The 16,041-nt window shown below is 34.7% G+C and overlaps 1 protein-coding gene across 7 annotated transcripts in view; it reads left to right on the forward strand.

Moving 5' to 3' along the window:
- TRDN (triadin) overlaps nt 1–16,041 on the forward strand; it is a 357,916-nt gene that overhangs the window by 41,802 nt on the left and 300,073 nt on the right. For all 7 annotated transcript variants that reach the window (XM_080929343.1, XM_080929344.1, XM_080929345.1 and 4 more), the window contains exons 2-4: nt 4,750–4,959; nt 13,727–13,888; nt 15,386–15,418. In XM_080929343.1, coding sequence (XP_080785469.1) covers nt 4,750–4,959; nt 13,727–13,888; nt 15,386–15,418 — 405 coding nt within the window. The remainder of the gene's footprint in view (nt 1–4,749; nt 4,960–13,726; nt 13,889–15,385; nt 15,419–16,041) is intronic.

Below are 16,041 nucleotides of genomic sequence, written 5' to 3' on the forward strand. Positions count from 1 at the left end.
GTTCTGAAGAACCACTTTTCCAGAAGCAAAAATGCCAACTGTCCAGTAACATTTACCTCCCATTCTTTCAGAATATCAACAACTTGATCTCGTCATGTTTAAAGTGCTTCTAAAACATAAAGTAATCTCAGATTCCACACTGCTCTTTGCATTTATCTTGACCAGCTGTCAAGGAAGGCAATTTTATGCTCTCTCAATTTTCTGCCTCTTGGCTTTGGGCTTCAGTAACAAATCTGAATGGGAAATGCAAGGTACTGTTTGATGTGCTTTGTGACAAAGGCAAGATCACATTCTGAGTACTTTCCAATTATTTGTTGTTTTCTGGTTGAATACTCAGTGTGCATTCCTATAGCACTTGAGCCTTGATTAACTTATACGTGGAAAATGTGGCAACGTGAAGGTAAAAATCAATTGAAGAGGATAATGAAATTAGTAAATTAGTGTTAACTTTAAATTTTTCATCAGTTTGCAAATTCTACCATAGTTTTCTTGTCAGAACCACAAAGTGCATTAAAATTTAAACTTCTTTCAAGTCTAAACAAAAACAAAAAACAAAAATAAAACCCAGGTGACATACAATTTAACTGTGAGCTTGCATACTTTCTTGACTTTGTATTTTCCACTTTTCTTTCCTGATTAAAGAGAAAAGAGAAATGTGCCATTGAAAGTGCTCTACTTTCTCAATGTGGGGTTGGGATTTTAGAAATTTGAGTCAAATCTTGTTACAATTTTACATTTAGTTGTAAGACACCAAGCAGGTGATGTGACATTGTCCACAGCTCTGCTACTTGACACCCTCAAGTGCCTCTGGAGTACAGAGGCAATTCTTTGTGAGCAGTAGAAAACTTTCTAGAGGTCAAAACACTGGAGATCAGCAACATATCAACTTTCAGGTAGGCTACTTCTAAACACTCATAATTCATTTACTCTCCTGAAAATCATTATTTCAAAGATTTGATCCACTTGTGGCCTCACTTGGGTCTTAAATCTCATTTGAAAGCACCGCACTCATTCATCCATTTCAGAGCTACCATTAGGAGTGATGGGAATTTGGCACAGAAATCAATGAGAGGATATAATGCGAACTCTTTCTAATTTTTTTTGAGTACCACTTCAAATACAGTTCATGAAATCCATTTTTAAAGGTAGTGTTCCATCTTGCTATCATTTTCGCTAAATTGAGTTCGTGAACTTGAATCCTGCATCTCCATAGTGTCCTTCTCATTGTCTGAGAAAAAGGAAGTCTGGCATTATTATTGCTAAGAACTATCAAAAGCTATTTAGAAGCCTTATTTAAGTCATCTTGCCTGATTAACATTTTCGTCTTTTGAAGTCTAAGACCATATTTACCATTTTATCTTAAAAGTTACTTGTGTAGATGTGTTCTGTCTGAACTACTGCCTACTGATATATGCTGGCTTTTCTTATCACTTGAGTAGTCAAAAGAAATGTATGCCTTTTATCTCATTTCTGTGAAGATAAACTGACGCTTTATGGAAGAAAAATATATTCAGACTTCATTAACCAAAACTTTACTGTGCATACAAGTATTCAACCAGTACTTTAAAAAAATCTTATAAACTGAAATTGTACCAGAAGCATCACTGTATACACCTATTTCAAGAGCCCATACTGTATTTCTTATTTAAAACATTTTTTACACTGAAATATTTGTACCACTCATTATATATTGCTTAGCTAAGACCAAATTAAACATAGTGAAACACGGATCTATCCAGAGAAAGTTAGAAAAATAATAAATTTTTTTTTTATCTCAAGTTGTTTTTGAATGATGAGATTTAAAATGAGGCATGTGACTTATCTATTTATAATTTTGTTATTTTATATATTTTATGCATTGTGCATGTGTGACAAATTCCTAAAATTAACTGATAAAATATATCTGCTAATATAACATATTCTTAGTTGTTTGCACCTATTGAAATATAATGATCTCAATGAGGACACATTATGTAATACGTCTAGGATATCAAAAAATATTTCATTCATTATTACTGTTTTTTATTCTCTCCACTAGAGATGATATTTTTGCTTGCTTTCTGAACTTCATGGGAGTCTAAATAGAAGTTTCTCCTTAAAAAATGCATCTTAGTCTCAAAAGAAATTCACAGTTACCTCTAATAGTGAGAATGGAAAATTATATAAGAGATGAAGAACACTTTTCATTTAAGGTCCTGGATTTGGGTTGCTGAGATTCAGGTAATGTGGTAAAGGGCTATAAACTATCATCCTGATTAATAATTCAAGAGCTAAGAAGATAACCTTGTGGCAATTTTTGGTATTTAAACATCATTATGTTTTATCTTTACACACCAAGAAAACCTTGACTATTTCTATGTTACATTTTGTTTTACATTTACTTTATGATCGTTGTAAATAGTAAGATTTCAATGCATACTATCAAACCTTAAAAAAAATCAAGTACTGACAAAAATGTATTCATACGGTTTTATGCTAAAATGCTTTTAGTAATTTGTACATGTATGTATCTCTGAGTTTTTTTTATTTTTTATACGACTTTATTTTGCAAAACAAAGATAAATGTAAAGATTTTAAACATTTTTTGCTTAAAATTATACATTTTTGTCAGTACTGTTTTTCAGACATTAAAATAAATTTTACATAAAACCATGTGAATATGTTTTTTAGTCAGTACTTGATTTTTTTCAAGGGCTTGACAGTATGCATTGAAAACGTACTAGTTGCAATAAGCGTAAAGTACATGCAAAACAAAACGCAACATGGGAATACTCAAAGTCTTCTTGTTTTGTGAATATATGTATATTTTTTGTTTTCTTTATTTCTTGGACTTCATACAGTCTGTGAGTTGTTTCTGGGGGAGTGCAAGCCTCTGGGGTTAGCATCCCACTATCAGTGACTGCATATTATGTCTGTTCTTTTGTGACTGGGTTATCTCACTCAGGATGATCTTCTGTAGATGCAGCCATTTTCTCAAGAATTTGGTTAAGTCATTGTTTCTGATGGCTGAGTAGTATTCCATTGTGTATATGTACCACAAATTTTGTATCCATTCGTCTTCTGAAGAACATCTGGGTTCCTTCCAGCTTCTGGCTATTATAAATAGAGCCGCTATGAACATTGTGGTGCATATATCTTTGTTGTGTATTAAAGTGTATCTGGGGTATATGCCCAGAAGTGGAATAGCTGGGTCTTCAGGTAGTACTATATCCAATTTTCTGAGGTATCGCCAGACAGATTTCCAGAGTGGTTGTATTAGCTTGCAACCCCACCAACAGTGGAGAAGTGTTCCTATTTCTCCGCAGCATCGCCAGCATCTGCTGTCATATGAGTTTTGGATCTTGGCCAATCTGACTGGTGTGAGGTGGAATATCAGGGTTGTTTTGATTTGCATTTCCCTGATGGCTAAGGATGTCGAGCACTTCCTCAGATGTTTCTCTGCCATTCGGTGTTCCTCAACTGAAAATGATTTGTTTAGCTCTGTACCCCATTTTTTAATAGGGTTATTTGATTCTCTGGTGTCTAGCTTTTTGAGTTCCTTGTACACCTTGGATATTAGGCCTCTATCTGATGTGGTGTTGGTAAAGTTCTTTTCCCATTCTGTTGGTTGCCGTTTTGTTTTCTTGACGATGTCCTTAGCCATATAGAAACTTTGCAATCTCATTAAGTCCCATTTGTTAATCTTTGACCTTAGAGCTTGAGCCATTGGTGTTTTGTTCAGGAAATTTTCTCCTGTGCCTATGTGTTCTAAGGTTTTCCCTACTTTCTCATCTAATAGTTTCAGTGTATCTGGTTTAATGTGGAGATCTTTAATCCACTTACACTTGAGCTTTGTACAAGGAGATAAGAACGGGTCTATTTTCATTCTTTTGCATGCTGAGTGCCAGTTGGACCAGCACCATTTGTTGAATATGCTGTCCTTTTTCCATTGAATGTTTACTGCTCCTTTGTCAAAAAACAGGTGACCATATACATAAGGGCTCATTTCTGGATCTTCTATTCTATTCCATTGATCCACTTGCCCATTTCTGTACCAGTACCATGCAGTTTTCAGCACAATTGCCTTGTAATATAGCTTGAGGTCAGGGATAGTGATTCCCGCAGATGTTTTTTTGTTGTTGAGGATGGATTTCGCTATTCTAGGTCTTTTGTTATTCCATATGAAATTGCACATTGATCTTTCCAATTCCATGAAGAACTGGGTTGGAATTTTGATGGGGATTGCATTGAATCTGTAGATTGCTTTTGGTAGGATGGCCATTTTTAAGATGTTGATCTTTCCAATCCATGAGCATGGGAGATCTTTCCATTTTCTGAGATCCTCCTCAATTTCTTTCTTTAGAGGTTTGAAGTTCTTGTCATACAGGTCCTTCACTTCCTTAGAGTCACACCAAGGTATTTTTGTAACGATTTTTGTAATTGTTTTTGTAACGATTGTGAAGGGTACCTTTTCCCTGATTTCTTTCTCCACATGTTTGTCCTTTGAGTATAGGAAGGCTACTGATTTGTTTGAGTTAATTTTGTATCGGGCCACTTTGCTGAACTTGTTTATCAGCTGTAGGAGTTCTCTGGTGGAATTTTTGGGGTCACTCAAGTACACTATCATGTCATCGGCAATCTCTGAGTTTTTAAAACAAAATTGTAAGGAAAAAAACTAGCATCTTTATACTCATAAAGTCTGTGTTATCTGGTTTCTTATATTGAAAGATAATTTATGAATTGTATTTTATTTTCTGTGTGCACAACTAGGAAATGCATCTACAACCACAACTGTGATAGACAACAAAAATGGATCTGTTCCTAAGTCCCCTGGAAAGGTGCTGAAGAGGACTGTCACCGAAGACATCGTGACAACATTCAGCTCTCCTGCAGCCTGGCTTCTGGTCATCGCTCTGATTATCACATGGTCAGCTGTGGCTATTGTGATGTTTGACTTAGTGGATTACAAAAACTTTTCAGGTAAGAAGCATTACATTTGGATTTTAAGCCAAAGGATTTTTTTCTTTCTCACAGGGTGCAGCATTGCTCTTCTCCATCACAGCCTACTGTGAGACATAAAACACAGAAAGAGCTGCTGAGCATCCCTGGAGTTGGTTGATTCTATTCACTCTCCTGGTCTATTGTGTTTCCTGATTTGAAAATGCAATTAATATGTCCTCATCTTAAAAGCTTCATGAAGACTAGATACTGCAGCTTCATAAAAAGTGATAATTAATGAGCCCGACAGAAACTTATCTTCAGAGCTAAATTAATAGGCTACAAAGGAAGAATAACTGGTGGGGTTTATATTGGACAGAAGGAAGCACAAAGTAGATTACACAATTTTAGACAAACAGAAGATATTTGAATTATTTTTAAGATACACTGACATGCGGTCTCAAGTTCCTTTTCCAGATATACTCTGTTCCTTCTACCAACCCTGCCCATTTTCAGTGTCAGAAAGTATAAAATATAAAGAGAATTTTCTCGAAGTTATTTGTATTGGGCTACTACATATTGAATGTGCATATGGGCTTGGAGCATAGCAGGGATAATGCAAGAGGAAAAGATTCATTTTTTTATTAAGGGCAATTCAATCTCAAGGTTCAATGTTTGTCTTTTCATTCAAATATATTTTATACCTTGAAATATATACATATACACACACATACACATACACATTCATATACATATAAATACACATTCATATAGACACTTATCATACATTCTCTACTGACGAAGTATTGGAGGAAATTAATTACTTGGGTATTCAGTGCACATTCAGTGAGTAGATGACTAGGTAAATCGATGCCCGTTATTATTTACCACTAGCAAGAAATTTTACTTATCTTTATGTGCTCTTCATCCACATTATCCTCTCCCTCAATTTCTCCTCATCTCCAGTGGCAATAGGATTCATAGCATGAGGACATAAAGGATTGGATCTATGTACTCAGAAGTTCTCTCCTTCTCGTAGAATTTTAGTCATTTAGCAATCGCCAATCAAGAACCTATTATATGGACCAGACAATTGATATTTTATAGGAGCCAAACTGTAATATAAATACCATAAAGGAACAGATGTATATTATTTCAGATTGTGGATACAGAGGCATTATTGACATGGCCTCTGCCAGCTGTTATCTTTTGTAGTGAAACTGTCTGGCATCATTCATTAGACAGAGATAAGACCAAAATGTCAATTAAATAGTCTTACATTTCTCTTCTAATAGGTAATACATTTTACAGTATTCTCAGATAGATTCTTGAAAAAAATATGTAGTTGCATATTCTATAATTTAAAATGACAGACTTTTAAGTGAAAAACATTTGGTTGTGTTACCATGTAAACAAAAATGACATAGATCTGAGCTTTTTTTGTTTTATCAGTAACACCATATAGATTATTACACTTCACAATTCCATTCTCTTTTTAGGAAACTTATAAAATTTTGTACTATCTGCATTAATTTCTATCCGTTAATATAGTTTTAAAGACATCTTCATAAAACCTCTGAAAAAAATGTTTTCACTATTGCCTTAATATAAGAAATACATTGAAATTTAATAAACTTGCTCAGCTCTTTCTTTTTATTTTATAATTTAGTGATTATATCCAATTTCTCAACCATATTTATTTCTGTTAGTACCTGCTCATCCTAGGCAAATGCATGCTTTTCTGTCTGTTTCTCCAGCTCCAGAATCTGCTAGATGTAGAGTGACATTTAATAGTAAGGATTATTCATGTTTCCTGATATATTTCTTCTTTTATGCCTTTGGTGATGCAAATAAAATAATATAATATACTATATTTTCTTACTTCTAGTACCGAATTAGTGGAATGTATCTGAGCTATCAGTTGGCTTGACTGTATCATACAGAGACCTAAAGTTTTTCAAAAAATGTTTTATTCATCTCTGTCTATGAATATCTGACACATACTAAGTCTTTTGAGGTATATTACTTAAAATGTATAACTTTGCCATTTTGAGGTTTAAACTACATCTTATTTTATGAAGAATGTACACATATAATTTTATTTCATTTAAATGAAACCTAATTGAGTTTGGCCCTAGGAATTCAGAAAAGAGAGAAATTAGAGTATGAAAGTCTTTATATTATGAAATTTTACTGTAGCATTTATCCATGACTAAGAAATTAATTCAAAAGTAAGATACTTAATACAGCAACATTTGTAATTTCATAATATCTATGGGCCTGGAATTTAGAAATAGCTTATAGATATAACTCTGTCTTAAGTTTCATCCTGAGGTTTCAGTAAGGGGATTGGCAGAGACAGCACTTGATGAAAAACTGATATTAATGGAACAATTTATAAAGTGTCTCTCTTCTGCCTGTTAACATCTGTGTGTCCACACAGCATGGGAGATCCATCTCCTTGATTGGAAAGAAAAAAGCCAAAGCCACATTGGCCTCATGTTCTAGTCTTGGACATCTAATTTTCATTGCTGCAAATACTTTTAGATTTACAGGATAACTCCACTAAATATTGTTTGGAAAAACCTTTAGAAGTAAGAGTACAAAACAGAAAAGTTTGCTGGATTGGAAGGCAGGGTGAGATGTTGGTGTCTGTTTGCCACACACTTCATTCTGATAAACCCTATTTCCCCAAATTTTACAGTCTAATAAATATTCAGATGTAACGTAAGAACATACACTGCAATAGATATTACAACAAAAACCGACACACAGAAACATTTGCCATATTAAGATGGGTGTTATAAATGGTTAAGAATAAAAAAAATCACATAACTAAAATATGAAAGAAAACAAATATTTAAGAAAACATAAACAAACAAACTGTAAGCTTTTATCTTATTAAAATTCAAATGATCTATTTATAGAAACAAAGGAATATAAGTTCAAAGACTTGGTTACCTCACTCTATTCTGTACAGACATTATATACAGTTACTGATAATAGAATACTAGCCTCAGAAAGCTCTGAATAAGCAAGAAACAACTCACAGACCATATGAAGCTCAAAAAGAAGGAAGGCCAAAATGTGGAAGCCTCAGTCCTTCTTAGAAAAAAAGAAAAAAGTAAGTGTATAGCGCCCTTTCACAGTGTGATACACCTAGACCTTAAATCATTAATAATTCAAGAGCTAAGAATGCAGCCTTGTGGCAATTCTTGGTATTTAGAAATCATTATGTTTCTTTATACACAAAGAAAACTTTGACTATTTCTTTCTTACATTTTGTTTTACATGCACTTTATGCTCACTGTAACTAGTAAGTTTTCAATGCATACTATCAAACCTTTAAAAAAATAAAGTACTGACAAAAGTATATTCATAAAGCTTTATGCAAAATTGCTTTTAAAATCTGTACATTTATCTCTGTTTTTAAAAATAAAGTTGTTTAATTAAAAAATAAGTTCAAAGACTTGGCACAATTATAACAAATCCTCTGGACTTCATATCAGTCTCCTTATAGATTAAACATTCTCTTTTATATATAAAATTCTAATTTCATTTGTTCATTTAGTGTGTTATTAAGGAGCCCTTTTATTAATTCATTACAATTTTACTTAATTGTAATGAGATTTAAAGAATGAAATCTATTCTATATTTTGAATACTGTTTTCATTGACACAATGTAAAATATTTACTAGAAATTAGTATATACACATGATGAGTCTTCTATACTACCCCAATAGATTTTGAATATGTAATTAAGAGTTTCAAAACAGTACTAGCAGTCTAAGGAAGCATGTTGGAGATTATATTGAAGGCCAGAATGGCTGGTACTGTATCAAATTCCTATCTGGTACTTTGTAACAGTAGATAAGTACCCTGAAACCTTTAGAATAGGTTCATTGGAAAAGAAAACTTTATTTCCATTAAACACAAACTATACTTGCTTGAGGAGGAGGATTTTAAACTAGAAACTCTCATAACTTCTCATTTTCAGAATTTGATCAGATTTACCCATGTATCCTACTCATGGAACGCACAGAAATAACACCTATGGTAAAATGAGTAGGGATTTCCTTTCCTTGTCTGTGATAGAGATAGCACCTTCCTTTCTTTTCTTTAAATTTATGATTTGGATTATTTACAGTGAAGACAAATTTTAAGACACTGAATATAAATAGATTGGGAAAGTATTTCAGCTGAAAAACATTCAAACTAATATTGGGTGAATCTGTAAGTGTTGAAAATATCAGAAGCACTTTGCCTGTTACGGAATATGAATTATAATACCATAGCTCGTGAATTCCTGGAAGCTGACTATGCATGCCGAATGTATCTGCTCTTTAGTGGAAAGTCACCATGCTGAGCATTGAGAAGGCAGATGGAAATAAAATAAAGTAAGGACAATCTGTGGCCTGCATTTGTTTCCTGGCACCTCAAGTATTTCTGTGAGTTACTGGTGCTGTGTCATGCATGAAGGAGAAATCCCAGCAGAAACTAGAGACAAAGGAGAAGGTTGCAACACAAGAATGGCCAAGATCCTGGGGGAAAGGTGAAAGGATACAAGGAGAAACCCAGCATCTACTTTTAGAGGACAAACAATCACTGCATCAACTCCTACAGTCTGCCTTCCTCTTTCCCAACAGTTACCTGGAAATTTCTACCTGGGGACATTTGAGGAAATGTAGTTCTGCTTTGATAATTTCATAGGGGATGCAGCCTATATGTGTGAGATGTATATATAGTTTAGTCACTCATAAAAGACGCTTCTGAGAGACAAATGGAGTTAAAGAGGCGAAAACTCAGGATTCAAGATGAAGTATCACCCCAGTGTTATGCTCATTACTGTTACATCTCTCCTGGAAAATAAATGCCAACAGAAACTACTAGGGAAAAAAAAACAATCAAACTCTTTTCATAGTAACAGAGGGTAGGATCTTGCATAAGTGACTGGCTGTATGTACAGACTTCTACGGAAGCCCTTACAGAAAACAGAGAGTTGGCTGATAATATGTTGTATTCTGAGGACTAAAATTAGTGCACTTGATAGAAAATCTTTACAAATACCTTCTCCTGTTGATGAAGGGACAGGTATCATGTCAACAACAACAAATGCAAACAAATACTCTTTGTTAAGAAATTACGGTTTTCATCTACCTCAGATCATGTATGACAGATAGTGGTAATTGTAGCATTTCTTGCAAAAAAGCAAGGGTCATAATCTACTAGTGTTCTTATTTACCACAGGGAAGTGAGAGCATACATTAGATCAGGGTGTCTATTACCATTTAGAAAATGTCCCAAATGTCCCACAATCATACTGATGTCAAATCCAGCCTGGTGATCATTAGAAGATAATGATCCATGAGAAAGTATGCCTGGCACAAGCAGGCAATCACTCATAAAATCTAGCTTGAATTTGAACCCTATTAGGGGGAAAGAGGATCAGTAATCTGAGAAGAAAGATGGCAATGATGAGATGGCCTACGCATCAATTTATTATGAAATTCTTGCAGACATCCCTCAAATATTCCTTTTAAATAGAGTTTCTAATGAGGTGTGCCATTTATCTATTTCTTTAGAAATTAATTCCCTGATTTTTTTCTTTTCTTGGCATTTATCCCAGTTAAGCAGGTGCACTGCTTATTAGGATGTGGAGTTTAACTGAGTGAAACTATTTTGGGGAAATCTCCAACTTAGTCTCTCTGCTTGTCTCTCTGTGTCTCTGTGTCTCTGTCTGTCTCTCTGTCTCTCAGTCTATCTGTCTCTCTCTCAACTCCTTTCATACGTTCTTATCTTCTGTTTACTAGTATGAAATTTGCAAGTTGTGTGTTTCAACTCTTTATGATGTGAAAAACACAATCTTCCCCATTGATCTGCTAGGATCTGCGAAGATCTTTCAGGCTGACAAAACAAAACAGAACAAAACATTCAAAGGACACAGGAGAATGGGATGGTATGTTCTTTATTCTGTACCAGCCTGAGCCTGCCTCTACTGGAGGGTCAAAATGAACCCTGGAAATCATTTAGAAAAGAAAAGTATCACAGCATCACAAACTCCATGAGCATATTGCTAATTTCTCCAGGGTGTGTTTAGTTTTCAATTTGTAAAAAAATAGAAAATCAGACAAACATTAAGTTTTTGACTCTACTGTGGCAAATGGAAATCAATAACAGTAATCAACAAGAATACATAAGAATAGTGATCTATGTGAGAAATTATAACTAAATTATTACATGTGAGAAGCTTAAAAAAAACACCTTGTTGACTGAACATAATCTTGCTAAGGACACATTTTGACAGTGAATCTAAAAACAATTTTTTCTTAAATATATAAGAATAATAATACTAAAAATTCTAGGGCCTAAATTCTCATTAGACAACTGAATTCATGGAAAGGGTATTTAATTTAATTGTATTTTGTTACATATTGTTATATATAATAAATGTATTTATTATACACTGTTCATGTTTGCTCTATATCTTTTAAATTTCTTTGAGAATAATACATGACTACCATAGCTAAAGCATTTCCACTCCCATTCCCTCCTCCAAATCCTCTGTATTTTCCTCCCTCATAAATTCCTAACTTCTTCATTAGCTGTTATTTCACACACAGTCACACTGACACACACTCATAGGTAAATATAATTACGGCTTGCTCAGGTCCTTTGTTGTTGTTTTATGTGTGTGTTTAGGACAGAGCAGTGGAGACTGGATAACTCATCAGGGGCTTATTCCTAGTATTGACATCAATTACCTATAGCGCTTTATCTACTGCCTTGTGAAATTTCCCTAATGCACCTTGTCAACCGTGCTGTTGCTGTCCAGATCTTCTCTGGAACAACACGATTAAGATTTCATGGGTTCTGCTGCTTTGTCATAGATGGAAGGCACTATCTCATAGAAGACAACTTGGTTCTCTGGTTTTTGTTTTGTTTTGTTTATACAGCTTTTAAAAAATTTATTGGATATTCTCTGGATTTACATTTCAGATCCCATTGCCTCCTTGAAGTAGCTCCCTCTCTCAACTACCCTCACTTACCTCAGCACCTTGGTGTTCCCTACACTGGGAAAATGAGCCTTCACAGGACCAAAGGCCTCTCCTCCCATTGATGCCAGAAAATGCTATCCTGTGCTGTATATGCACCTGGGGCCATTGGTCTCTCTATGCAAACTCATTGTTTGGTGTTTTAGTCCCTGGGAGCTGTGGTGGATTTCGTTAGTTGATCATTTTGTTCTTTCCACAGGGTTACAAACCCTTTCAGCTCGTTCAGTCTTTTCTCTAGCTCCTTCATTGGGGTCCTTGTGTTCAGTCTGAGGGTTATCTGCAAGCATCCTCCTCTTTGTCAGTATTGCTCTGGCAGAGCCTCTGAGGAGGCATCCATATCTAGCTCCTGCCAGTAAACATTTCTTGGCATCAGCAATAGTGCTTAGGTTTGGTGCCTGAATATGGGTTGGATCCCCAGGTGAGGCAGTCTCTGGATGATCTTTTCTCCAACCCCTGCTCCTCTATTTGTCGCTTTATTTACTCCCCAAAGAGTTTTGTTCTCCATTCTAAGAAGGACTGACACATCCATCTTCTGGCCTTCTTTCTCTTTGAGCTTCATACGTTCTGTGGATAGTTTCCTAGGTATTCCCAGCTTTTTCGACTAGTATCCACTTATCAGTGAGTACATACCATGAGTGTTCATTTGTGACTGGGTTACCTCACTCAGGCAATAGCTTCAAGTTCCATCCATTTACCTGGGAATTTCATGAAGTCATTCTTTTTAATAGCTGAGTAGTACTCCATTGTGTATATGTACCACAATTTCTGTATTCCTTCCTCCCTTGAAGAACATCTGGGTTCTTTCCAGCTTCTTGCTGCTATACATGAGGCTGCTATGAGCATGGTGGAGCATGTGTTCTTGTTAGATGTTAGAGCTTCTTTTGGGTTCCAAACAGTTCCTTGAGCCATATGATTTATAAAATGACTTCTTTAATGAGGGGTATACATTTTTTTGTATTTGTAGATATAAAAATAAGTTAATGAAACTTGTTCAAATTAGACAAAATCATGAGCTCAATAAGTTTTTTCTATTGTTTTACATATTTTAATGAATATATATGCATACACACTATATGTATTATATAGTGTTATATATATACATAACATCACTCTTAATTCATACATGGTGATCCTGGTCAAATTTGAAGTCCTTATTTCACTATTTGCATGGTCATCTTCTCCATGATGTGGTCAAGTATTCTGTAGACCAATGACTGTCTCAAACTTCCCGAACTAGAGTACAGAGACTTTAAAACTCACATAATAAAAATGTTACTGAATTTATTCTAAAGTTTTTTTTGCTGTTCCACATATGCATTTAGTTTATAGTCATTACTAAAGTATTTTCTTTGTTTGGTAATTTTTTAATACTTAGTAGATGTGTTAAATTGTCTTTGTTATATCTATATATCTATATCTATCCATATATATATATATATATATATATATATATATATGTGTAATATATATGCTAATACAATACATGCTATTTTATAATGCTCGTATATATGTAATTAAAAGTAATATATAATGTATTTATATACTGTTTTATGTATTTATATAACAAATAATAATTTCATGATTCTGTAATATATACAATATATTTATATGCTACTTCTGATACATGGAAGACCAGGATATATTTTACATATCTGTATAAAATATAGACTAGAGATACTTATACTCTGGGAAACAAATTTCCTTAGGATCTCTGGTAATGACTGTTGAAGTTTTTCCCTTGTTTCCATGTCTTTTAGCAAGCTCCATTGCCAAAATTGGCTCAGATCCTCTAAAACTAGTGAATGATGCTGTGGAAGAAACAACAGACTGGATCTATGGCTTCTTCTCTTTGCTATCTGACATCATCTCATCTGATGGTGATGAAGATGATGAGGATGCAGATGAGGACATTGATAAAGGTACCAAAAATGCAGTTTAATCTGTCTTATATAGAGTTGTATATACAGTTGTCTCTAACAGTATCTTGACACTGAATTGCTGAGGGGTTCAGCCCAAATCAAAAATTGGACTGAGTAAACTAAAATGAAGGGACCTATGAATACCAAATTCACTCTAATAAGCTCCCAAATAGAGTAAACAGTTTGGCTTTAGTCCTATAATTTATCTGCCATTATGGAAAAGCTATCAAAATTAAGTGAAGCTTTTACAGTGGCATTATAGCAGAAAGTCTTAATAAAAATGCCTATAAAACCTCAATATATTAAGCACTTACATGGTTATTTGAGACAGAATAGCTGTTTTTCAAATTCATTTCTACGATGATTGAAACGAAAACATTAATACCAACAATCATATTTGTACATGAAAGCCAAATTAATAGTAGAATGGTGATAACTGGCAGAGCCAGATATGGATGACCCCGCAGGGGCTCTGCCAGAGTCATACAGATACAGTTGAGGATGCTTGCAGCTAACCATTGGACTGAACACGGGGACTCCAATAAAGGAGCAAGAGAAAGGTCTAAAGGAGCTGAAAGGGTTTGTAACCCCATGGGAAGAGCAACAATATTAATTAAACAAACCCTCCAAAGCTCCCAGGGACTAAAACACCAACCAAGAGTTCACATGGAGAACCCCATGCATACACAGCAGAGGATGACATTGTCCGGCATCAATGGGAGAAGAGGCCTTTGGTCCAGGGAAGGCTCATTTCCCCAGTGTAGGTGATGCCATGGCGCTGAGGTGGAGAGGGTGGTTGGGAAGGAAGCACCTTCATGGAAGCAAGGAGAAGGGGAAGATGGACAGGAATGGGGGAAAAGGGGATGACATTTAAAATATAAATACAGAGAATATCCAATAAAAAATAAAGAAAAAAGCTCAGTTAAAGCATATATGGATGGAATCAAATGGAGAAATGGAATGGAAAGGTCCATTTTGGGTATTATACAAGTGAGCAACTCTCATTTAATAAAATAAATGGAAGAACAAACTGTATATAAATCAGCATTTGGAGTGTTTACGAAGAAGAAAGCATAATGATACTATTACATAAAATTATTTAAAAAATGTTTACTGTTAGTCATCCCAGATTATCCATTAAGCCTTACCCAACAGGAACATTCTGACTATTAAAACCCCATTTATGACCATGGAATTTATTTCGGTTTTGGCACTGTAAGACACAATAAACGGAGAAAATTGAAATTAATATGACATATGAGCTATAATGTAGTAACTTGGAACACTGCAACAATTTTATTGAATTCATAAAATGAGTCCATCTTAAGTGAATATATATAAACAGGCCATGCACTGTAGAGTTTCTGTAGCAAAGTAAAGTAAGAGTCATGATGATGGGTAGCAGTAGCTTGGAAAAACAGATCTGTGCTAGATGAGTAAGTAGCAAATCTCCACAAGAGGTTATGCTAACTCCCCTTTTTTCTTCTCTTGCTTTAGGAGAAATAGAGGAGCCTCCCTTAAGAAGAAAAGGTTAGTGTGGTTCATTTTTCAGCATTGTCTTCTGTTTTCTGAAATGCTGATCTTGAGTATAACTTAAGTGTCTCTCACTTGTACTGTAACCTAACATGTTTCTAAAGGGATGTCTGTTTAACAACAAGAGTGTGTACAGCCTACAAATCAGAAAGAGCTACTGCATGTCTTCCGGTGAGCTGATCCCAATGTCTCTTAGTTTCATTTTTAGTTAAGGGCTTTGGCAGTCCATTTGTGTACGTTTGTCTATAAACAGACAATTGTGAGTTGAAATTTTTTTTAATGACAGAGAATTCTGCAGCTGTGAAAATAGTCCAGAAGTTGATGGTGCCCATTATATTTACTTTTATTTTATCGGATTTACCGACTTTAAGCATTAAGCCTCTTTGCATTTCTGATTTTACTGTCAATATTTTGCATCTCTGGTGATGACAATGATACCTAAGAGCCACCAGAGTGTGGACACATAATCTTGGGAGTAAAGTCATATCACTAAGTATTAGTGATTCCCTAAAATCAACCTTGTCTGAAGTGTGTGAATTTAATGTAGAATGCTCTCGTGGAGTGAAAGCTAAGGATACTAGTGACTAATCGTTGGGAGCAGTATGCTTTGTAGGAAATGT

The sequence above is a fragment of the Micromys minutus genome (assembly GCF_963924665.1).
Source record: "Micromys minutus genome assembly, chromosome: 15".
NCBI classification, from domain to species: domain Eukaryota; kingdom Metazoa; phylum Chordata; class Mammalia; order Rodentia; family Muridae; genus Micromys; species Micromys minutus.